General features: G+C 39.6%; 1 protein-coding gene across 1 annotated transcript in view; it reads right to left on the minus strand.

Moving 5' to 3' along the window:
• Positions 1-8,131: 8,131 nt before the first annotated feature.
• LOC124796171 (atrial natriuretic peptide receptor 1-like) overlaps positions 8,132-26,934 on the minus strand; it is a 316,630-nt gene continuing 297,827 nt past the window's right edge. Inside the window, exon 12 of the mRNA XM_047260262.1 lies at positions 8,132-8,412. Coding sequence (XP_047116218.1) covers positions 8,332-8,412 — 81 coding nt within the window. The 3' untranslated portion in view covers positions 8,132-8,331. The remainder of the gene's footprint in view (positions 8,413-26,934) is intronic.

Genomic DNA, 26,934 nt, shown 5'->3' on the forward strand with positions numbered 1-26,934 from the left:
TGAATAAAATACAGTCTAAATTTTTGTTCTCAGTGAGCACTTCAAATCTTACTATCTCTTGTCCCCAGTATGCCTTTACCTTGATTTTTGTGTTGTATTGTTCTCAGATGCAATATTGTTTGTATATGAGTAAATTAAACACCTGTATTAGATTGCTTATCATCGTCTCCTAGTCGACATCACTGTCATAAAGTAAGCATAGAATTTGGCAGCCAATAATAGAAGCATAAGCATGCAAATATCCGTACAGTTTTCTATCATACCACTTGCATATGCTTCTGTTATGAGCTACAAAATTCTATAATTACTTTTTCCAACAATGGAAAATCCAGGATGGAATGTAACAACAATATTATGAGAAGGAGAGTTGCCACTCATCATATAGCGGAGATGCTGAGCTGCAGATAGGCACAACAAAAAAGACTCTCGCAATTATACCTTTTGGTCACTGGCCTTTGTCAGCAATAGACACACATATGCACATGCACACACACTCATGCAAACACAGCTCTCACACACGACTGCAGTCCTAGGTGACTGGGTGGGGGTAAGGAGAGGCTGTGGTGGGGAGAGGGAGGGATTGTAATTTGGGGGTAAGGGATTGACAGTGAAGTGATGCAGGTTAAACGGATGGCAGGGGAGAGATGGAAGGGGGGGGGGGGGGGGGGGAGGGATAGTGGAAAAGAAGATGAAATTAAAGGACTGGGTGTGGTGGTGGAATGACGGGTGTGTAGTGCTGGTATGGGAACATGGAAGGGGCTGGATGGGTGAGGACAGTGACTAATGAAGGTTGAGGCCAGGGGGGGTTACAGGAACGTAGAATGTACTGCAGAGAAAGTTCCCAGCTGCGCAATTCAGGTGTTGGTGGGAAGATCCACATGGCAGAGGCTTTGAAGAAATCATTGAAATGAAGGATGGCAGCTTGATAAGCAACAGGTTGGTCCACTTGTTTCTTGGCCACAGGTTGTTGGTGGCCATTCATGTGGACAGACACAGCTTGTTGGTTGTCGTCTACATAGAATTCAGCAGAGTGGTTGCAGCTTAGCTTGTAGATGACATGACTGGTTTCACAGGTAGCCATGCCTTTGATGGGGTAGGTGATGTTAGCGATGGTGGTGGTGGGAGGATGTATGGGACAGTCTTGCATCTAGGGCTATTGCAGGGGTATGAGCCATGAAGTAAGGAATTGAGAGCAGGTGTTGTGTAAGGATGGACGAGTTTATTGTGTAAGTTCGGTGGATTGCGGAAAACCACTGTGGGAAGGATAGTGGGCAGGACATTTCTCACTCCAGGGCAAGACAATAGGTAATAAAAACCGTGGCAGAGAATGTAATTCAGTTGCTCCAGTCCTGGGTGGTACTGAGTTATGAGGTGAATGCTCCTCTGTGGCCGGACGGTGGGACTTTGAGAGGTGCTTCGAGACTGGAAAGATAAGGCATGGGAGATTTGGTTTTGTTCAAGGTTTGGAGGATAATCATGGTCAATGAAGGCTCCAGTGAGACCCTTGGTATATTTCCCCATCCTCCAAAACTCCCACCCACCACTACACAGAATCCAGAACCTTAACAGACCCACAACATAGTCATGAACCTTTCCTCCAGAAGCCTTAGCCCCACAGAAATATCAGTACTTTCCAAAGGCTCCACCTTTTGCCCCACTCCCAATTTCAATCATGCAGGACTTGTTAAAGACGCTCTGTCCTTCTCCTGGTCCCTACACGGGAAACTCTTTTTTGCCACCAACCTTACCAATCAGACTCAACCAAAGACCAATATTGAACCTTACCTAACTCGCTTCACTCCTCCATCCAACTGTGATCCACTGCCCCCAAACAACCACCTGTTAACTTTCCAGAATTTCTTAACTTGAACCTTACCTCACCATCATTCCCCAAGTACCTCAATATGCAGACTAACCTTACATCTGGAAAAAGGACCGCAGTCCACCATATAAAAACTGATCCTGACCTTGTAATCCTACCTGTGGACAAAAGCTCCATGACTGTTGTTTTGAACTGCAAGGATTACCTTGTGGAAGGACTCCACCAGCTTCAACTTAAAAACCTGATCCCATTCCAGTAATCCAGCAGGATTTCCAGTCACTACTCAAATTCTTAGGTCCATCCAGAAGCTCTCTGCGGAGTCCATGAAGCTCTCTGTGGAGTCCATCTCTCTACTCACCCCCACCACTTCCCACATGCCTACCTTCTACACGTTTCTTAAAGTCCATAAACCTAACGACCCAGGATGCTCCATTGTGGCCCGTTACTGTGCTCCCACTGAGAAAATCTCTGCTCTCATAGACCAACACCTTCAACCTATTACCCGGAACCTACCCTCCTACATAAAAGAAACCAACCATTTCCTCCACCAGCTATCCACATTTCCTATCCCTTTACCACATGGTGCCTTGCTCATCACTATTGCTGGCCGGAGTGGCCGTGCGGTTCTGGGCGCTACAGTCTGGAGCCAAGCGACCGCTACGGTCGCAGGTTCGAATCCTGCCTCGTGCATGGATGTGTGTGATGTCCTTAGGTTAGTTAGGTTTAATTAGTTCTAAGTTCTAGGCAACTGATGATGACCTCAGAAGTTAAGTCGCATAGTGCTCAGAGCCATTTGAACCAATCATCACTATTGATGCCACCTCCCTGCACACTAACACTCCTAATGCACATCGCCTTACCACTATTGAGCACTACCCTTCCCAACACCCAGTGGATTCCAATTTCTTTCAAATTCCAAATTATTTCTTGTTGCGGTGATCCATGTTGTGACAATATCACAGGATATGGAATGTGTCAGAAATCTATGGTAGCACATAAAAACAAATCAAAATGATTTCATATTACAGTAAACAACAACTTAGGTTCTGCTACAGAAAATCAGTTTTGAGAGATAAATAAATATTACAAAATAAGTGTTACAGAAAATAAATATCGCAAAGTATGTGTTTACAATAAATAATAGTCAGGATTACAAATATAGATTTGGGCATATATTTGCATTTAACAATACAAGATATGCTAAACACTGTAGTTCAGGAACTCTTCTATGGTATAATATGATCCTTGTAACAGGAACTGCCTTAAAGTTTTTTAAGCAAGGGCACATCTTCTACCAAACACTTAAAAATCTTACGGCCACTGTAATGGACTCCTCTCTGTATCATACTTAGATTTGCCCGTTCATAGTGGATATCATGCTTTCTTCTCATCTCATGACTATGATACTCACTATTCAGTTTAAAAATGGGCTTTCCTTTCCTTATGAAACACATCAAAGAGAACATATATTGCACAGTGGATGTAAGGATTCCAAGATTCTTAAAAAGATTCCTGCATGAGGCTCTAGGATGGACTCCACACATGATTTTTATGGCTCTTTTTTCTGCACGCTGTACTTTTTTAGCCAGTGACTGATTACCCCAAAATATAATTCCACGTGTCATAATGGCATTAAAATAACCATAAGAGGCTGCCTTCATGGTTTCCATACTTCTATAAGAAGAAACAATGCATAATGCGTTAAGTTGCTGAACTCAATCTTTTGCATAGATCCAGGATGTGATTAGACCAGTTCAGTTTGCTGTCAATATGCAAACCTAGGTATTTTGAGGTATCCATCCTGGTTATCACCTGATCACCTATTTTTACTACTATTCCTTAATCTCTGAATGTTGTGTGGAACTGAATGTAGTTTGTTTTAGTGTAATTTAAAAAAAGGCCATTAATGTTGAACCAGTTCACTGTTTCACTCAAAACTTTATTTACTGTTTCCTCAAGGTTGTCTACTAAATTATCAATAAGTAGTATAGTGTCATCAGCAAAAATCGTGAATCTACAATATTCTATACAGAGAGGCAGATCATTCATAAAAATAATAAAAAGTAGGGGTCCCCAAACTGAGCCTTTTGGCTCTCCACATGTGATGTTACCCCATTCTGAAGATAATGGGACTCCATTTTTGCTATCCACTATAACTTTCCATCTCCTGTTTGACAGGTACGGGTCAAGCCATTTCCCTGATTAACCACTTACACCAAGATGTGCAGCTCCTTGTAAAGGAATCTGTTGACTGACACAGTCAAACGCTTTTATTAGGTCACAAAAAATCCTAACCACCTTCAGTTTTTTGTTGATAGATTCCAAGACTTTGCCAGCAAATACAAGTATTGCATTTTCTGTTGACAAACCTTCCTGAAATCCAAATTGACTTTTTCTGAGGATATTTTGATGCCTGAGATGCTTAACTATCCTGGTATGCATTAGTTTCTCTAAAACCTTTGAAAAACTTGACAGTAGTGATATTCGCCGATAGTTAGTTAGCAGCATCCGTCTTATCTCCCTTCTTATACAGCGATCTTACAACTGCATACTTAAGCCTCTCAGGAACTATTCCTTGCTTATGTGATGCATCAAAAATGTGTCAAAGGACTTTACTTATAGGGCTGCAGAAGTATTTTAATAATTTGTTAGGAATATTGGCAATCCCAGTAGAGTTTTTACTTTTCAAGAATTTAATAACTCTTTCAATTTCTTGAACAGTGACTAGTGACTGTTGTTACTTCCATGTGTTGTACTGAGCTAGGTACTTTGGCTTTCAAAAGATTGATGGCTTGGTTCACGGAGCCTTGTAAACGTATTTTTTCTGTGATTGTTAAAAATGTTTGTTTAATGTGTCTGCAACTATTTTTGGATTGCTAACAAGATGACCCTCACTTTTTATTGGATGTTTTCACTACAAACTGCATTTTTCCTTGTTTCTTTCTTTACAAAATTCCAAATATTTTTGACTTTATTGCTTGAGTATTCAACTCAGCAGTATTCAATTTCTGTCTTCAAACACATGTTCTTTGCTGCTTGTATGGTCTTATTCAGAACTTTATTGTAGAGTTGATAGTGCATACTCCTACTGGGATCATTTGATCTCATGGCTGCTGCATATAGTTCTCTTCTTGTTTTACAAGAAGTTTTGATGCCTTTAGTAATCCAAGGCTTGTTTCCAGATTTTTCTCTCACTGACATTTTTGGAAATGTTTCTTCAAAAAGACTTGTAACTTCACTGGTAAATATATTAAATTTTGAGTTAACATCAATTGCAGCATACGCAGGAGAGCAGCCCACTAGCTGTAATTGATGATTAAAGGCCTAAAATTTTTACAAATGAAATTTTCTTTCCTTTTTACATTTATTTGGTTTAGAGTGAGCAATTGCCCTTCATGATAGCAGGTGTCCTATAAACGGCCAGTACAATAATGGTTGCACTGTTTGCTGTTAACTCAATGCCACACACCTCAAAATGCTGTTCATTACAGTATTTGCTTAAAGCCAGAGAGTTATACACCAACTATATCCTCACCCACAATTCCTTCTCCATTGAAGGCATTACCTACAAACAAATCTGGAGTACAGCTATGGGCACCTGCTTTGCACCACACCAGCAATTCCTCCACTTCAGCAGCTGCCACCCATTCTGTAGAAAGAAGTTCCTTCTGTACAGCCTAGCCACCCATGGTTGTCACATCGTCAGTGGCAAGCAGTCCTTCTCAAAATATACCGAGGGTCTTACTGGAGTCTTCATTGACAATAATTATCATCCCAACAGTACAAAAACAAATCTCCAATGCCTTATCTTTCCAGTCTCCCACCACCTCTTAAAGTCCAACCATCTGGCCACAGAGGAGCATTCCCTTTGTAACTCAATACCACCCAGGACTGGAGCAACCGAATTGCATTCTCTGCCAGGGTTTTGATTACGTCTCGTCTTGCCCTGAAATGAGAAATATCCTGCCCACTATCTTTCCCATCATTCCCACAGTGGTATTCCGCCGTCCACCAAACCTCAATATACTCGTCCATCCCTACACAACCCCTTACCTCATGTCTCATACCCCTGTAGTAGACCTAGGTGCAATACCTGTCCCATACATCTTCCCACCACCTCCTACTCCAGTACAGTCACAAACATAACCTATCCCATCGAAGGCAGGGCTACCTGTGAAACCCGTTATGTGGTTTACAAGCTAAGCTGCAAACATTGTGCTGCATTCTATGTAGACATGGCAACCAGCAAGCTGTCTGTCCACATGAATGGCCACCGACAAACTGTGGCCAAAAAACAAGTGGACCACCCTGTTGCTGAACACGCTGCCAAACATGATATCCTTCATTTCAATGACTGCTTCACAGCCTTTGCCTTGTGGCTTTTCCCACCACCAACTAAACTGTGCAGGTGGGAACTTTCCCTGCAGTACATCCTATGTTCCCGTAACCCTCCTGGCCTCAACCTTCGTTAGTCACTATCCTCACCCATCCAGCCCCTTCCATGTTCCCATACCAGCACTACACACCCTTCATTCCACCACCACACCCAGTCCTTTTACTTCCCTCCTTTTCCTCTACTTCCGCTGCCCCCCCCCCCTCCCCATCTCTCCCCTGCTCTCCCGTCTAACCTGCAACTGTTCACTGTCTGCCACCCCCACCATACTACCCCTCCCTCTACCCACCCCAGCCTTCTCCTTACCCCAGCCGGCCCCCCCTCCCCATCTCTCCCCTGCTCTCCGCCTAACCTGCAAGTGTTCACTGTCTGCCACCCCCAACCATACTATCCCTCCCTCTACCCACCCCAGCCTTCTCCTTACCCCATCCAGTCACCACTCCAATCATGCACTGGTGCTGGCACCTCGCAGTGTGGTTTCAATTGCCTGAGACTGCAGTTTTTTTTTTGTGTGTGTGTGTGTGTGTGTGTGTGTGTGTGTGTGTGTGTGTGTGTGTGTGTGTGTCTATTGTAGACGAAGGTCAATGGCTGAAAGCTTTAATTGTGAGAGTGCCTGTCTGCGACTCAGCATCTTTGCTACATGGTGAGTGACTCTTCGCTATATGGTGAGTGACAATTTTCCTTCTCACAATATTATATGATTACTTTTTTATAGTGATGAATAGTATGGGAGAAAATAATAAACAATTTAACCCACATGCGTTACATTTACTCTATTTTATTCTGTTAAGCTTGGACAATGACATGATTTGAGATATATAACAATAAAGTATAGTAACTATAACAGTAAAAGTAATTATTAAGGCAGTGAAATAAGTTTTTTTCCCTTGCAACAAAAGAGTAGGTTGTGCTGAGTAGATAACATCACTCTTTGATACATGTCTTTATCAGTCAGTCATTGATGAAGACATATTTCATGAAAGATTTAATGATGCAGTACTAAAACCTAGTTATAAAATTTAAGTTAAGGATATATTCTCTTCCTTCAATCTCTTTTCACTCCTTCCCAAGTTTTTGATGATATTGTAGATATGTATCATCTGTATAGGATTGTCTACTAGGAAAGCTGCAGACAATGTCACAAATTATGTTAAAGTTATCTTGAACATGAATATTTTAATTTTTTCCCTAACTTTTCCAAGATATAAGATTTTTCTTGAGAAACTAAATGTCATAGCACCAGTAAGATGTGTCTTTTGCATGGATGGTCTCTCATTTTCATAATGGAAAGGAGAGTGATACATCACATGCCTATTTACTGCCCAATACATTCTTGTATATATTAAGTGATTGTAGTCCCCTTAGAGGACATTTTTATCTTACCACTTAAATTGTCTTGATGACAGGGTTTAAGATTTTAGAATTCCATTTCTTGAATACATGTAGAATTCTGAACTTGTTTTATCTCACTGACACACAAACTGCTGGTTTCAGGGGCACACTTCTGTTTTAACTTCGTAAATCCTATTTCCATTTCAGCAGTCCCTAATCCATGAATTAGTAATTCCTATCTCAGATATATTTTTGTGAGTTGTCAATAATGTGGTTTGATGTTATTGTCTTTTATCACAATTTTCTCTGGAAAAAATAGCGACTGATACATCTTCTTGATTTATTTTAATGATTGCTAGTGCCAATTTGTACTACCACACATTGTTTGTCAGTGATTGTTTTACCGTGCAAAATTGGTATGTAAAAGAAAATGTTTGCTGAAGAATGGAAAAGGATGTAGTGTAATTGACAGGAAAATATGGAATCAAAGACTTTAAGATGAACTTATTTATTTGAAATGTTTTATTAACAAGGGTCATCTAATAATTGTCAGCAAATGTTAAGGTCAAGTATAACAACTCACTATGAATAAAAAACTCAAGACTTAACAAGGTTCTACTGAATATTTATGTACACATTTATATTTTTCTGCTGCTTATGCAAATGTATTCTTTACATTCAGTTACAAGTAAGTTTTCAGTAATTTTTTTTTTGTTTGTATATAATTTTCTTTGCTGCACAGCCTCATTATCTTTGGTTAATATTGTTAAATTTTGTCTATCTTCTATGACACCTTCAGTTCCTTGCACGTAGAAACACAGCTTTCTGCAGTTGAGGAACGATGATGTGTCTCATTTGGAATTCGCTGTGTAAACAGAAATAAGTGTCATTTTATAAGACTTATACTTTCAATGGCCTTTTAAAATATAAGGTAATAAGAATGCTGTTTTCAGCTGAGTGCATGAAGAAGATGGTGCTGCTCCCCACCATCTCATCTCCCCCCCCCCATCTCTCTCCTACACACACACACACACACACACACACACACACACACACACACACACACACACACACACGCGCGCGCGCGCGCTTGCACTAGTACACAGCAATGAAGCATAACTCTGAATCTGACAGAGATTCTCATGAATCTCAGCCTCTGCATTTCTATGTTGAGGTTACGACAAGACATTGAACATTATTAAAAGTGTTGTATTTGCCAGTTATACATCAAAGAAATGTAAGCATATGGGAAATGATTTTATTCATCAGAGTAGGCATCATTTATTGCTACATAATTCTATCATTGAGTTAGTGGCGCATTAACATCACTTTCATTAAAAAAATTCATGAAGCGGAACACAGTACTCAGGATTTAGTGACTCATCTATATGCAAGTGTAAATAATTGTCATTTATTACAGATGAAAAGTTTCCTTCTAACAAGTGTTACAGTATGTAACGACTGTGTAGGTGGAAAGGTACAACTTATTCTATAACATTTGTCTTTCTTTGCCTTTCTTTTGTACACAAACGAGGGACATTTATATTCTCTTAGTGCAAAGCAACATAGACCTTCACATGAAATATGATGAATTATTCACTGAGCTACCCCAATAATCTTTCCCACTGTAAAAACTGCTCCACGCACCCACATAATACCAGTTACTTTAGCTTCATCATTGGTATATCCTACAAGAAAAAAGGTAGAGCAACATGTGAAACCACACATATTGTTTAACAACATACAGATGGTCACCACCTGGCATATCACATTGGCCACTGCCATACTAGCTTAGTGCTTGAATGTCATAGAAGAACAGTCAGTGCTGGGAATACCCACTGAGCATAATTTGCAGCACAACTCAGGGGAACTAAGAGCCTGCTAGACCAACAGGCAATCTAAATCCTCCCACCTGATACTAGTTCCCCTGAACTCTGGAGATGGGAACTTATTCATGCCATCCCTCTAATCTCCTGAATTTAACCAACATTAACATACAACTCTCCCTTTCTTTTTATTATTATTGTATCTTACTGTTTAATTAAATAATTCACTCAGTTAGTTTCTTTATTCCATTATTATCTATATTCCCCAACTCCCCTCCCCACCTAGGTCTCTTCTTCATTTATACTCTGTCCCCTTGTTGTTGTTGTTGTGGTCTTCAGTCCTGAGACTGGTTTGATGCAGCTCTCCATGCTACTCTATCCTGTGCAAGCTTCTTCATCTCCCAGTAACTCCATACATGGCTACACTCCATACAAATACTTTCAGAAACGACTTCCTGACACTTAAATCTATACTCGAACTAATTTCTCTTCTTCAGAAACGCTTTCCTTCCCATTGCCAGTCTACATTTTATATCCTCTCTACTTCGACCATCATCAGTAATTTTGCTCCCCAAATAGCAAAACTCTTTTACTACTTTAAGTGTGTCATTTCCTAATCTAATTTCCTCAGCATCACCCGACTTAATTCGACTACATTCCATGATCCTCGTTTTGCTTTTGTTGATGTTCATCTTATATCCTCGTTTCAAGACACTATCCATTCCGTCCCCTTATCAGTTTTTAAAAAGCCTAGCCATTTCACTTTTCAGCTCTCTTCCTCTAGCCATTTTTATTTCTCACTAAACCTGGCACAGTGCTTATCAGTATACTAAGTTGGACCACCTACTCTCTCTAACACAGGAATGTCCAGCCTTTTAGCTTACCTGGGCCACACTGGAAGAAGACAAGCATTTTTGGGCTGCACACAGCATACTTAATAAACTGAAAGCTGGCATTAGTTTTTGCTTTCTAGGTGTATTCATGGTTAGTTCTGGAATTTTGGCTTCTGAATGTGTTTCATGTTCTCTGCGCCATATACAAGGGAGAGTTATTAGGGGCATTGTTTTGGTTCTTCACAAGTTTCATTACTGACTCTTTGGTAACATGGAATGTTTGAGGATTGAACACAAACAAAGTACTCAAAGAAAGTGAAGTAGACATTGCAGACTTCTGGATGACATAGTGGCTTCCCACAAAGTAAATGGCTAGTGCTGGGGTAGCAGTTTCAGTCAATGATAAATGGAGAGAAAAAATTCGTGAATACAGTTCCATGAGTGGAAGAATGACACTCAGATTTAAAGTTCCAAAAGCTCATCTAGCAGTTACAGGTTTATGTGACCCAGAGCAGGGAAGGAAGGACAACGATCTTCAGAAAGACAATTTTGTCATCGCTGGTGATTTTAATATGACAGTTGGATACCTATCTATACCAGGAATTGTTAGATTATTTGGAGAAAGGACTATTTAGTAATAATGTACAGGAATTACGTATATTTGTGTATTTAACAAATTTTACAGAAAGAGACCTATTCACAACTTTACACGAGGTGCATGAGAATCAAGGTCTATGACTGATTACATACTAATAATGATAAAATGAAGAATCTTATGAAAGGCATACATGTTGATAGAGGAAGCAACATAGGTAATGATTTCCTTTTAGGCAGTGAGACATGGTTAGTATCAAAATGAGTAAAAAACAAACGAACTTCAAAACAAGCCACAACACGAGTTGTTGAAAGTATATCTCCTGTCAGAATGTAGTACTAGAAAATTTTATCAATACAGACTCTGACAAAATCTTGCTTCACTACCAACAATAAAGACATTGATTTAGAATGGAATAATGTTAACAATAAGACCTGCATCATCAAAGGAGACTCTGAAGCAGTTGGTGAAAGGAAGAAAGTGGATAGGTAAAGACAGTTCAAAATTATGCACACAGAAATTAAAGAGGACATTAGCCAAAAAGAGATAGCTTACTTGAAGTTTTTGCAGACTAGACATCAGGGAGTTCGGAAGCATACAGAATATAAAGGAACTCCGTGAAACAAGAAGTGCTGCACAAGGACACCAAGAGACGTAGGACATGGTCAGAAGCATCAGAGAACAAGACGTACACAGTAGACAGCAAAGCTGATACAAATTCATGAATGCCCTAAGCAAAGAAGAAAAACACACTGCTCAATGGACAATGGGTAAGTTATTACATAGACAGATGGGTTACACAAACGCCTGATTATTAAACTTGACAAAGTATGAACAATGAAACAGTAGACACAGCTACCAGGAAGAAACTGTAAGAGGCTTCAAAAGATAACAGTAAAGTTACCAGAAGAGATGGAGTAGATGCCAAACTACTCAGAGTTTATCACCAGATAAAAGACTTTTACAGTAAATAAATGAGTGTTGGAGGAATTGCAAGGTTCCATATCCTTGGTTTACAGATGAAGTAATCTCTCCCTTCAAGAAAGAAAAAAGAAGCATCTGTAAAAGTTACTGTGGTATCAGTCATTTAAACACTGGCTACAAACTATATTAACAGATAGTCAATAATCATATGAAGGATATCACAAAATGTGTTATTTCTGAGGAACGAAATGGCTTTAGATCAGATCATTTGTGCACTGAAAATGTGTATATAATTAAAAACATTATATAAAAACAGAGAGAATTTAGTCCAGGAACCCATATGGCCCTTATCAACCATGTGAGCCATGATAGCCTATGGAAGATTACGTCTGAATGCGGATATCCTTATCACCTAAGACAGGCAGTGAAAAGTCTTTTTAAAAATATGCACATTGTAATAAAGGTAGGACTCAATTAGAAGAAGTAGTTGTTAACCAAGGTGTAGCCCAAAGATAAGGTGTAGCCCAAAGATGTGGATGATCACCTACTCTTTTTAATATCTATATGAACTTCATCATTTGTAAAAGAAAGTGTAGAATAAACAAAGGAATTGTGATAGCAAAGATGAGTGTGTGAATGTGCTTCTGTCTGCAGATAGTATTGTTGTCATTCAAACGGATGAAGATGACCTCCAAAGATAAGTATACCAGTATATGCAAAATATGCAAGGAGCACAATTTAAAAGTTTCTAGTAATAACACAAAAATAATGGCATTTTGAAGATATAATTCAATCAGACCAAAAATGTTTTAATAGTTAAGTTTAAGGACATATCTTGGAATCTCTTACTTAGGCTGTGATGTAAGTTTTGATTATGACTTTGATACTGAAAATAAAATATTTATGTGTGCATCTACATAACTATTCTGCAATTCATAACTGAGTGCCCAGCAGAGACTTCATCCAACCATCTTCAAGCTATTTCTCTAACATTCCACTCTTGAACAGCGCATGAAAAAAAAGGGAGGAAAAGACACTTAAATATTTCCATGGGAGCTCTGATTTCTTGTATTTTATTGTGACAAACATTTCTTCCTATGGAGATGCACACCCAAAAAATATTTTTGCTTTCTAAGGAGAAAGATGGTGATTGAAATTCCAGTCTTCCAACAGTGAAAAAACAACTTCATTTTGATAATCGGCAGCTTAAACTTCATGTCATATCCATTGCACTCCCTCGCCTACTTCAAAATAATACAAAACAAGCTGCCTTTCTTTGAACTTCTTTGATGTCTTCTGTCAGTCTTATCTGATGTGGACCCTGCGCCACACTGCAGTACTTAGGACAGATAGGTGTAATGTAGGCAGTCTCTTTAGTAGACCTGTTGCACCTTCTAAGTGTTCTGCCAATAAATCATGGTCTTTTGTTAGCTTTCCCCACAACATTATCTATATGGTACTCCCAATTTAAGGTATACTTAGTTGTAATCCCTTAGTATTTAGTTGAATTCATAGCCTTCATATTTGCCTGGCTTATTGTGTAACCAAAATTTAGTGGATTCCTTTTAGTACTCTTGTGGGTAACTTCACACTCATCATTATTTATTCAATTGCCACTTTTTACATCATACTGATATCCAGTCAGAATCATTTTACAATTGTTTTTGGTCCTCTGATGACTTAACCAAGATTATATAGCATCAACTGCAAACAATCTATAGGGGAGAGAGTGTCACTGAAATAATACAGTATTTGGGATGCACATAATTAAAACAAAGGTGTTTTTCACTGCAGTGGAATCTTATCATGAAGTTTCAATCAGCAACTTCCTCCTCTGAATGCAAAAATATTTTGTTGAAACCAGCGCACGTAGGGAGAAATGGCCATCATAATAAAATAAAGAAAATTAGATCTCGCACAGAAAAATATAGGTGTTTGTTTTTTCTGCGCACTATACGCGATTGGAATAATGGAGAATTACTGTGAAGGTGATTAGATGAACCCTCTGCCAGGCACTTGAATGTGATTTGCAGAGTATCCTCATAAATGTAGATCTGAGAGTACTGCTCCTAAATTCTTTATATAAATCATAAACAGCAGACAGCCTGCAACACTCCCTTGGGGAATGCCAGATATTACATCTGCTTTACTCAATGACTCAGATACTGTGAACTGACCTTTCTGACAGGAAATCATAAATCTAGTCACACACCTAAGGTGATACTCCACGGGCACACAATTTGATTATAAGTTGCTTGTGAGGAATGGAATCAAAAACCTTCTAGAAATATAGAAATGTGGAATTAGTCTGAGATCCATGTCAACAGCAGCCATTACTTTGTGTGAATAAAGAGCTAATTGTGTTTTATAAGCATGGTATATTATGAAACTGTTTTGGCTATTCGTCAATAAATAGTTTTCTTTGAGATAATGCATAAGGTTTGAATATAGTATGCATTCCACAATTGTGCTGCAAATCGATGTTAGTGATATAAGTTTGTAATTCGGCAGATTACTCCTATTTTCTTTCTTGAGTACTGGTGTGACCTGTCCAAGTTTCCATTCTTTAGGTATGGGTTTTCCATGAAGCAAACAGTTATATACAGGGTGTATCAAAAAGAATCATGTGATTTGGCACATTTGTATTTCTGAAACTCATAAACATATACAATGAATTTTGATTTTTGATCAACAGAGAACTCAATTTTTATTTTTTTATTTTGTTTTTGTTTTTTGTTCATATCTTTTCATAGGTGTTCAACATGTCCCCCTTGAGATGCATAACATTTGTCAATGTTGTATTGAGACTGTTCCCACACTACAGCAAGCATATCTTGTGTTACAGCTTTCACAGCAGCAGTTACGCGATACCTCAGTTCATTCATTGTTGTTGGTAATGGAGGCATATCAGGGGCATGATAAGCTGTTGAGCGACACGGCGAATGGATTTCTGTGGACTCGTGAAACTATGATGGATGGATTCGACGTCTGTGTCAGACATTCGGGGTGGCCTGGCGATTTGCCTTTACAAAAACAACCTGTTTCTCAGAATTGCTCATGCCATTGTCTAATGCTCTGTGCTGTAGGAGGATCCATACCACACCTAGTACAAAAGTCATGCTGAACAGTTATTACTAACTCACACTGTGTAAAACATAGAACACAAAATGCTTTCTGTTGTCCCAAAACCATTTTTAGTAGAACTGAAGTGGACGCACACTGCTGCTACCTAGCGGGAACCATGTAAAATTCAAGAGTTAGAACTTTCCAACAGTATGCTGTTCATGCACATATCTCAAATAATATAATAATTATGATTTTTTAAAATCAGATGATTCTATTGGGTACACCCTGTATGTTGTTGTTGTTGTGGTCTTCAGTCCTGAGACTGGCTTGATGCATCTCTCCATGCCTCTCTATCCTGTGCAAGCTTCTTCATCTCCCAGTACCTACTGCAACCGACATCCTTCTGAATCTGCTTGATGTATTCATCTCTTGGTCTCCCTCTACGATTTTTACCATCCACGCTGCCCTCCAATACTAAATTGGTGTTCCCTTGATGCCTCAGAACATGTCCTACCAATCGATCCCTTCTTCTAGTCAAGTTGTGCCACAAACTTCTCTTCTCCCTAATCCTATTTAATACCTCCTCATTAGTTATGTGATCTAGCCATCTAATCTTCAGCATTCTTCTGTAGCACCACATTTCGATATCTTCTATTCTCTTCTTGTCTAAACTATTTATTGTCCATGTTTCACTTCCGTACATGACTACACTCCGTACAAATACTTTCAGAAACGAGTTCCTGACACTTAAATCTATACTCGATGTTAACAAATTTCTCTTCTTCAGAAACGCTTTCCTTGCCATTGCCAGTCTACATTTTATATCCTCTCTACTCCAACCATCATCAGTTATTTTGCTCCCCAAATAGCAAAACTCCTTTACTACTTTAAGTGTCTCATTTCCTAATCTAATACCCTCCACATCTCCCGACTTAATTTGACTACATTCCATTATCCTCGTTCCGCTTTTGTTGATGTTCATCTTATATCCTCCTTTCAAGACGCTATCCATTCCGTTCAACTGCTCTTCCAAGTCCTTTGCTGTCTCTGACAAAATTACGATGTCATCAGTGAACCTCAAGGTTTTTATTTCTTCCCCATGGATTTTAATACCTACTCCGAATATTTCTTTTGGATCCTTCACTGCTTGCTCAATATACAGATTGAATAACGTCGGGGAGAGGCTACAACCCTGTCTCTTTCCCTTCCCAACCACTGCTTCCCTTTCATGCCCCTCAACTCTTATAACTGCCATTTGGTTTCTGTACAAATTGTAAATAGCCTTTCGCTCCCTGTATTTTACCCCTGCCACCTTCAGAATCTGTAAGAGAGTATTCCAGTCAACATTGTCAAAAGTTTGCAGCCATGACTTATTAAACTGATAGTTCGGTAATTTTCACATCTGTCAACACCTGCTTTCTTTGGGATTGGAATTATTATATTCTTCTTGAAGTCTGAGGGTATTTCACCTGTCTCATACAACTTGCTCACCAGATGGTAGAGTTTTGTCAGGACTGGCTCTCCCAAGGCTGTCAGTAGTTCTAATGGAATGTTATCTACTCCCGGGGCCTTGTTACGACTCAGGTCTTTCAGTGTCCTGTCAAACTCTTCACGCAGTATCATATCTCCCATTTCATCTTCATCTACATCCTCTTCCATTTCCATAATATTTTCCTCAAGTACATCGCCCTTGTAGAGACCCTCTATATACTCCTTTCACCTTTCTGCTTTCCCTTCTTTGCTTAGAACTGGGTTTCCATCTGAGCTCTTGATATTCATGCAAGTGGATCTCTTTTCTCCAAAGGTCTCTTTAATTTTCCTGTAGGCAGTATCTATCTTACCCCTAGTGAGATAAGCCTCTACATCCTTACATTTGTCTTCTAGCCATCCCTGCTTAGCCATTTTGCACTTCCTGTCGATCTCATTTTTGAGACGTTTGTATTCCTTTTTGCCTGCTTCATTTACTCCATTTTTATATTTTCTCCTTTCATCAAATAAATTCAGTATTTCTTCTGTTACCCAATTATTTCTACTATGCCTCGTCTTTTTACCTACTTGATCCTCTGTTGCCTTCACTACTTCATCCCTCAAAGCTACCCATTTTTCTTCTAATGTATTGCCTTCCCCTATTCCCATCGATTGTTCCCTTATGCTCTTCCTGAAACTCTGTACAATCTCTGGTTTAGTCAGTTTATCCAGGTCCCATCTGCTTAAATTCCCACCTTTTCGCAGTTTCTCCAGTTTTAATCTACAGTTCATAACCAACAGATTGTGGTCAGAGTAAACATCTGCCCCTGGAAATGTCTTACAATTTAAAACCTGGTTCCTATATCTCTTGTCTTACCATTATATAATCTATCTGAAACCTGTCAGTATCTCCAGGCTTCTTCCATGTATACAACCTTCTTTTATGATTCTTGAACCAATTGTTAGCTATGATTAAGTTGTGCTCTGTGCAAAATTCTACCAGGTGGCTTCTTCTTTCATTTCTTACCCCCAATCCATATTCACCTACTATGTTTCCTTCTCTCCCTTTTCCTACTACTGAATTCCAGTCACCCATGACTATTAAGTTTTCATCTCCCTTCACTATCTGAATAATTTCTTTTATTTCATCATACATTTCTTCAATTTCTTTGTCATCTGCAGAGCTAGTTGGCATATAAACTTGTACTACTGTAGTAGGCGTGGGCTTCGTGTCTATCTTGGCCACAATAATGCGTTCACTATGCTGTTTGTAGTAGCTTACCCGCATTCATATATTTTTATTCATTATTAAAGCTACTCCTGCATTATCCCTATTTGACTTTGTATTTATAACCCGGTATTCGCCTGACCAAAAGTCTTGTTCCTCCTGCCACCGAACTTCACTAATTCCCACTATATCTAACTTTAACCTATCCATTTCCCTTTTTAAATTTTCTAACCAACCTGCCCGATTAAGGGATCTGACATTCCACGCTCCGATCCGTAGAACGCCAGTTTTCTTTCTCCTGATAACGACGTCCTCTTGAATAGTCCCCACCCGGAGATCCGAATGGGGGACTATTTTACCTCTGGAATATTTTACCCAAGACGACGCCATCGTCATTAACCATACAGTAAAACTGCATGCCCTCGGGAAAAATTACGGCTGTAGTTTCCCCTTGCTTTCAACTGTTCACAGTACCAGCACAGCAAAACCGTTTTGGTTAGTGTTACAAGGCCAGATCAGTCAATCATCCAGAGTGTTGCCCCTGCAACTACTGAAAAGGCTGCTGCCCCTCTTCAGGAACCACACATTTGTCTGGCCTCCAACAGATGCCCCTCCGTTGTGGTTGCACCTACGGTATGGCTATCTGTATCGCTGAGGCATGCAAGCCTCCCCCCCCCAACGGCAAGGTCCATGGTTCATGGGGGGGACACCCTGTATATTTGTGAAGTATTGAGCTACTGTATCAACATACTTAAAAAGGAACTTGACTGGTATACAAACTGGACAAGAGGCCTTGCTTTTACAAAGTGATTTTAAACACAAATTCTAAGCTGTCTGTAGTGTCATCATCAGAAAATTGGATCTTAAAGTACAAAAAGAAGTTCTTTAGGTGATGGTAGCTCCTTTCTTATTCTAAGAAAGAGAAAACTGGATTACCATAAAAAATAAGAAAAGAAAATTGAAACAGCACAGATGATGTCCCTGAGGAGGACAAAGCACTGCACAAGGAAAGACATGATTAGAATTGAAGATGTCAAAAGGATTAATCTTCAACATGAATGAAAAAATTCCATGACAGTATTAAGTCACAGAATTCTCCAGAAGATACTGAACTACTAGCTACCTGGGAAGAGAGATATTGGCAGGCCTCAGAAAAGGTGGGAATGATTTTTTTTAAACAGGCAACAACCTTATTATTCAAGAGGAGATGATGATGATGACTACTAACTCAGAGATTAGCTTCAGTCAGGTTTCTTTCCTTCCCTTAGCCAGTACTAAGTATTTCAGTCCAAACAGTATATACTCATTTGCAGGGCCTGGGAGTCTTCAAAAAATGTGTAAAATATGAGATACTCCCAGCATATTGAATTTTCAAGCTCCTTACAGGAATGCAACTGGATAATGTTCTTGACTACTGCTTACATTTTGATTGCTGAACATCCTGTCATTTTCAAGGTGCAAATGAAATGAGAGATTTCTGTGCATGATGTAGAAGCCAATGGTTACACCCCCCCCCCCCCCCCTCTCCCCATATGAATATGCAAAGACTGAGACACTTGTAAGAAATGGATACACCAACATTTCATTCCAGGTGATTGACATGCAGGATTGTAACTCTTTTTGTATCATGGATATCCCCTTATATATGTCACTTACTGTGTCAGTTACCTCCTCTGCAAGAATCAGCTTTGCTTTTTTTCGACGATATGTATCATTTGCTGCCCTTCTATCACAGCAAGCTCATGCATGTGGTTACTGCTCATGTTGAATTTTACCAATGTGATTTACAGATGCAGCATTCATATCAAGACTGGGAAACTGAGCTATGCAGCCTTATTCATAAGTGTTGGTTCATCATAGCTAAGCCTCAGAAGTCTTATGTGAACACCATACACCATAGTCAGTGAGACAAACATTCATTTGGACCTGGTTAAGAAGTTGTGTCAGTGTCCTATTGTTGACAGCATGCAGACCTGGTGCATGAAGCCTATCACATTGTCAGAATAGGACAAAGCCAAAGTACAGACAACATGGACAAAAACATGTCTGAGAGGTAGGAACAATAAACATCACTTTCTTCATGCTGCGCTTGCACTTTGTACTGCACAAGTGGGTGGCGTTCCCCAACCAGTGGGCTTGCAGATCCTTATTCTAATTCATTTCAACAAAGTTTACAAGTCAGTTGCCCTTCCATCACAAACATACTTGATGGTTAATGACACAATTACTGAAAATTTATTTGGGTTACATGCCTTTGGTTTCTCTATTGCAGATGCAGTGAATCTGGTGCCAGATCAAGTGCTGGTGCCAGACCAAGTGCCTTACATTAAAGGATTCCTAGTGCTCTGAGTTTTCAGATTTGTTTGCTCCAGACTTAGGTTTTGCAAACAATTTTACAGCACACATCATGCTCGAAACACTTCGCCAGGCCCCACTTTTTTCACGTGCAGCTGGTGTCAATAGCTTCCTGCTACCAGGTTAAGATGCAGCTGAATTGTTTGATGTCATTGGGAGTGATTAAAATGATTTTCTTAAGTGAATGGGCTACACTCTTACAGACCATAAAAAAAGCTGTCCAGTCAGCTTTGACTCTGTGGTGATTTCAAAGTCTCTATAGACATTTACCATCTGCCTCACCCACAGGAGTTGGTCACAGATGTGGCTGTGGTTCAATTCTTTTTGTAAACCAAACTGGCCAAAGCCTACTCTCAGATTCCATTGAGTGAGATTTCTTGTGGTTAATCATATGTTTTCATCGTGTTAACAATGTCAAACTTTGTACCATAAAGTGATCATTTGAAAAAAAGTGCTGCAGAGTCACATCGAATGCTTGTTGAGACATACAATGATCATGCTCTATCAGAAGCAACATGCAAAAGATGGTTTCAATGGTTCAGATATAACGATTTTGATGTGAGAAATGAAGAACATGGAAGACCGCCAAAAAAGTTCGAAAACACCGAATTGCAATCAATATTGGATGAAGATGATACTTTGAGTCAGAAGCAAATGGCAGCAATGCTAAATGTTGCACAACAAACAATTTCTGACCGTTTGAAAGCTATGGGAAAGATCCAAAAGTGTGGAAAATGGGTGCCACATGAATTGAATGAAAGACAGATGGAAAACCGAAAAACCATTTGTCAAATTTTGCTTCAAAGACATGAAAGAAAATCAATTTTGCATGGAAGTGGTGATGAAAAATGGATTTATTTTAAGAATCCTACATGGGAAAAATCATGGGTTAATCCGGGTAAACCATCAATATCGACTGCAAAACGAGATCGATTCGGCAAGAAGACAATGCTCTGTGTTTGGTGGGATCAGAAAGGTGTGATGTATCATGAGCTTCTAAAACCCGGTGAAACTGTGAATACTAATTGCTACAGACAACAAATGATCAATTTGAACTATGGATTGATTGAAAAAAGACCAGAATGGGCCAGAACACATGGCAAAGTAATTTTTTTACACGACAATGCACCTGCACACAAAGCAAAACTGGTTCAGGATACAATCAAAACACTTGGCTGGGAGCTGCTACCCCACCCGCCGTATTCATCAGACTTGACTCCTTCCGACTACCATTTGTTTTCATCAATGGGACACACATTGGCTGAGAAACACTTTGATCGCTACGAAGAAGTCGAAAATTAGGTGTATGATTGGTTTGCTTTAAAAGACAAACGTTGCTATTGGCGTGGTATCCACAGATTGCCAGAAAGGTGGTAAAATGTATAGAAAGCAATGGTCAATACTTTGAATAAAATGTTTTTACTTTTCAATTCAAAATTAGTGTTTAATTTTTATAAAAAAAAAAAAAAAAAAAAAAAAAAAAAAAAAAAAAAAAAAAAAACGCTCATTTCATACCGGTACACCTGGTATGCCTTTTGCTTCTGTCAGTATCAGCAGCTAATGTTTGTTGTCACTAGTGCACCTGCCATTTTCTAACATTTTTTTACACCAAGTGAAAACAGTTGTCCCTTATTATATGAACTATTTGAAGATATTGTCATGACAGATGCTACCATGGAGGATCACCTATGTAACCTTAGTTCTTTATTTACTGTTCTACAGGCCACAGGTATCAAAGTAATCTCACTAAATCTCACTTTTTCCAGCCATCCGTTGCTTACTTAGGCCATGAAATTTCCTTGCGCGGCATGCACCCCATGGAACAACATGTCTCCACCATTACAGCTTTGCCTCATACGTCTAATCCATGAGAACTTCCAGGCATTACTCAGTAAAGTGGTGTAGTATCAAGTTTGTTTCCAGAACAGCTACTATTGGCCAACCCTTGTATCTGTCGCTTCAGTAATTTGCTCCTTTTGTTTGCTATGCATCCTGTGGATGTGCTTATGTGCAGCTGAAGGATAGCCTTCTCTTTGCACTGTGTCTTGTAACAATTCAACATGGCAAGCATCTGGTCCTGGTCATGGACACGTCCGAGCACAGGGTGGAGGCAATTCTGGACCATTGGAATTCAGATGGCTCTGAACAGCCTGCTGCCTATGTGTTGGAAACACTAATCTTGGCTCAACAAGATTATTCTCAGATTACCCACCATAACCCCTTGGTTTCTCTTTGTAGCCATTTGATGTCCTTCCCAGACAAAGTCTCGCATCATCTTTGGAGTTTGGCTCTGTACTTGTCCTGGTACAGTTATGAGATCCAGTTTTGTCCCATGTCACAACATGTAAATCTGAATTTTCTGTCCTGGCTCCCCATGGGCCTTGACATTCATCCAACCAGGACGAACTGCTTTGTTTTCTCTGGATATGGAAGCAAGGCACATAGTGGATGACTTCCCCTTCACCAGTTGGTTTATTGCTTCTGCTGTGGCAATGGTACTCGTACTCTGGCAGATGCGTGATACAACATGGGTTGCCTAACCATCTACCAAACCAGGGATTGGACCTGCTTTGGAATTTTAACATGTTGCACTCTCACCTCTTCCTCTTGGATGGCATTATTCTCCTGTCAATGGAAGGATTTATTCCAGTGTCATGGTTCCACCAGCTCTGTGGTGGGATGTACTCTGTTTATTACATCAGGAGCCACTGGAGGATCTCTTGGACAAAACCATTTGCATGCCACCATGTGATCTGGTTGGGATTTGATTGTTGGAAATCGTTGCCATGGCTGGCCACAAGTGTTCATATCAGTAGGTGGCATCACACACTATTTGTTCAATGGCTGGCCACTACGTGGTCTTGGTAAAGAGCCCACATTTATTTTGACTGCCCTTTTTAGACACTTTTTGGCTACTGGCAGTTGATGCTTTTCCTCAATTTCCTTAAGTCATTTGTTGTCTGTCAGTGACAGCAGACATGACTGTCCAGGTCCTGTTGAAGATATTGTCCATACAATGGTTGCCTTGCTCCCTGTTTTTGGACAATGGTCCTCATTATGTGGCACGGTCATTTAAGTACACAATGGCATTTACCATGTCATGGTGCATCCCTTCCATCTGCAGTTGTACAGTGAGGTGGAACAGTTTATCCAAATTTTTAAGACACAGTTGTGCAAGTCCATAGGAGAATTCCTGGCTGAGAGGGCCCTTACTTTTTTGTTTAAGTTCTTGCAGAATAATGCCAATTGGAACCAAGAGTCCAGCTGAGCTCCTGTGCAGCCATCAGCTACAGATGCTGCTCAACCTCTTGCTGCCAGGCAGGTGTCTCCCAGAGGCAGCGCCAGTTTTGTCGACGTTTGCATCCAGCTCAACAGTCTGGCCAGCATATTTGGATGATGCCGCCCCCCCCCCCCCCCCCCCCTGGATTCTATCCATCATCCACAGCAAGCGTGGTCACTGCATCTTCTTAGTTCCAACTGAATATCAATTTTTGGCATACCACCAGAACCAGTTTAATCCCAGGATGGGTGCCGGGGGCCCCTCCTGGCTGCCTGTTTCTTCATCAGCACTGGCTGCTCAGAGGACAAACAGACATGGTTGTGCCCACCTACAACAGCAGTCGAGGCTTCATCATCATCAACAGCAGGTTTGCTTCCTGAGTGTGGTACCAGTGCCTCCCACTGTGCCGAGCAAGTGTAGCCATCAGTGGGGATGGGAGCTGGGCCTCTGTCACCTGAAACTCTCTTCTCCAGTCCACTGACATCACTGCTTAGTCCATTGCCCCTTATCATGGCTCCTGTCTCACTGGTGCTGGCCGTGACCACTGGTCATCCTGAGGCCTTGTCCCACTCACTGTTATCCATACTTGCTAGTCTGGGCGGATTGGGAGCTTCTCAAGCCTTTGGCTACTGCCCCCAACACCACCACGGACACCTCTTCAGTCACAGTATCATGGACGGTGGTGCCTGGTCTTTCCCCCCACAAGGAAGGAGGATTGTAGTAACCTGCCAGTTACTACATGCAACCTGGGAGTTACTACATGCAAGCTGGGCCACTACAGCAAGCTTCGATGCAGACATTCAAATGATGCCCCTGCAGCTACCCGAGGTGGCTGCCAGTGCAGTCCAGTCCTGACTGCCGTCACCACATCTACTATGCACACACAGCACTACACCAGTGATACCTGATGTGGGTAGCATCTTTATAAGGACATGAGGACACGCATGGGTCTCCGGGCCCTCAGTTGTTAAATGTGTTTGGGGCTTGTAAACTACTTTCATTGTATTCTTGTTGAGGTTACTCCATGACCCAAACAAAGTGGATCTCTTTTACAGCTAAATGTTTCCTTGTGTTTATAGTTAGAATACATGACAACTTAAACATTTGGTGAGTAGTTTAAAGTTAACAAGAAACAAGAAATGGCATATGAACAGAGATAACAGACACTGTAAACAACTAGAGCTAGCACATAATCAAAGATAACCAATGCCAGACATTATTGCTAGTGAAATATTAATTTAATCTAGCACTGTTTGCTCACCTGTTGTTATTAACAAATAGTTCACTATCGGCAACACCTGGCATTCGTTATTTTTAACAGGATTGGTTATATTTTGAGGGAACATGGTGTGAAGTGTGCTTTTTGCTAAGTAACTGAGATTAGGCCCCCTGCAGCAAATGTTATGGATAATCTTGGTTTGCGCAGGCTGGTGTCTACCGTATATCATGTAGCTGTGGCATGTCATACATCAGTCAGACCTCAGGACCTTGGAGGACCTGTGTATAGAGTATAAGTGTATAAGAGTATAAGTGTTACACATGCTTACAACAGCTGAGAAAATCTGCAATTGCAGAACATCACTTTGGTACCAGTCATTGCATGGCATGTAACACCACATGTATTCTAGCATGCACTTTCAGTTACTGGGATAGTATTGTTAAGGAAGATATGAAGATTAAATCTCAAGTGACTTTATAAACAGAGTTGGAGGTTGTTGCTTAAATTCTGTTTATCAATAGAGTTGGAGGTTATTGCTTAAATTCTGCCTGGTATCCTTCTCTCACCCACCTCAAACACTGGAGGGACAGAGGTAGTGCCAGTTGCTCACCTGTTAGTTATTTAACAATTGAAAATGTGTCAATCTGTTTATTTTTAGTTTTGTGGTGACACTATTTGTTTACAGTGCATCGTCTTTCTTGACACATCATATTTAGTTTCTAGTTAATGTAACCCTGACCACAAAGGTTTCCCTTGTCTCATTTGTGTATTGAAAATAATGAGGTGAATTCTGATTTATTCATTTCATAACGTATATATGATAATCATTTGATTAAAGTACAGGAGACACGTCACATACGATTAATACAATTTCACTGATATGGAGTAGTATTGAAACATTAAACTAGATAAAACTGCTAAAATATTCTGTTAATCCTTCACGAAATCTTCAACTGAGTAGTAGCATCACTCTAATAGGACATCATGTAGCTTTCCTTTCAGGGAATCTTGGTTCATGCTTAGAATGTTCTTGGCTTTTAGTTCATTGTAAATTTTCATTACCATACTCTGGGGAGTCTAAGGGTATAGGTTTAAATAATGAGCAGGAAGCATAAAATTATCTTTATTTCGTGTATTGTGAGTGTTATCATAGCAATTCTCCTTGCATTATTTTAAATTGCTATATAAGAAAATGATACTATCACAGATATATAGGGAGAGAACTGTTAAGAATTTCAGTTTTTATAATACTAGATAATGTCATTTTCTTGGCTGCACAACATGTTCTAATAATTATTTTCTGTTAATTCAGTATGCTCATTGGGTTCACCTTTTGAAATATGAGTGGTCATTGGTGACATTACCCAGCTGCATTCTAGTAAGTGATTTTAATATCATGTATGAACTTGGAAATGTATTGGATTAACACTTACAGCATATATTCTATCATAATACATGTCTCATTACATTCACAAATATCTGACATGCTTTGGTGCCTGCTTATAATTCAGTAGTTTCAATTCAGCTTTGTTGTAAAGTCATCCTAACCTTCATGAACCTAAACCACTATTAAATGAAGCACAAGTCGCTTTGGTCATTGCTTTGATTGTACAAGTTATGGGAGAGTGTTGAGTTCTTGGTATGACCTCTGCCATATTGCTAGTTTGGGCAACTTCTCCTTTGGACATACTGGTTGTATTTTTGCATCTTCTCTGTGTATCTCTGATAAAGATGCTGCTTGCTTAGGATCATATGTTAGCTTCAGTCCTCTCTTCCTCAGACACTGTAGATACTCTTTGTTTCTGCCTTTCGATTTAGATCCTGAAAGTATGCTTTGGCAGTTGAAAACATCCATCATTTTTTGTCATGTGCAAATCATTAGTGCATGATTAGAGCTCAATTGTCAGAATCTCAATATTATTGCTGGATGTCATCTATAACAATGTTACATCATGGTTTGACCAAAAGAAATAATTTCAAAGGAGACTATGCTCCTGGGAAAATGTAGCATACTACTATGTAGGCAATGACAAGTTAGTGGAGTTTATTCCAATATTGAATTTAAAGAAGTGGCTTTAGTTACCTGCTTTTCATTGTTGTAGAAGAAGAGAACTGACAGAGGAGGGCCAAAAATATTACATCAAAAGCAAGATGAGAAAGAGAGTAATTTTGCTCAGAAAGAATAAAAACTATTTATATGTGTACAAAAGATAAAAATTTTCACTTAAAACTGAAAGAAAAGGTGCAGAATGCAAGAATGAAAAATAGAACAAACTTAAATCTGAACACATGTCAAGCAGAGGACTTGTTGAAGAGAATAAGGAGGAGCCAATCACATCAATATAAATCAAAATGGCTACTGATTACCTGTGTAATAATTTTGTGAGTTTAGCATCACAATATTCTAATTTCATGTACACATTTTCTGCCCCATACAATTTGTACTGTATCCCTTCCTTCTTTGTGTGAGTCTGTTTCTACAAATATAAAAATTAGACACCATTCGACATGCACAGTGAACATATCTAATTATTATAATATTGTCATTTACATTACTGTAGTTAGCTTTCAGTAAGTCAGTACGTAATTACAAA

Source organism: Schistocerca piceifrons, chromosome 4, assembly GCF_021461385.2.
Source record: "Schistocerca piceifrons isolate TAMUIC-IGC-003096 chromosome 4, iqSchPice1.1, whole genome shotgun sequence".
In the NCBI taxonomy this organism is placed as follows: domain Eukaryota; kingdom Metazoa; phylum Arthropoda; class Insecta; order Orthoptera; family Acrididae; genus Schistocerca; species Schistocerca piceifrons.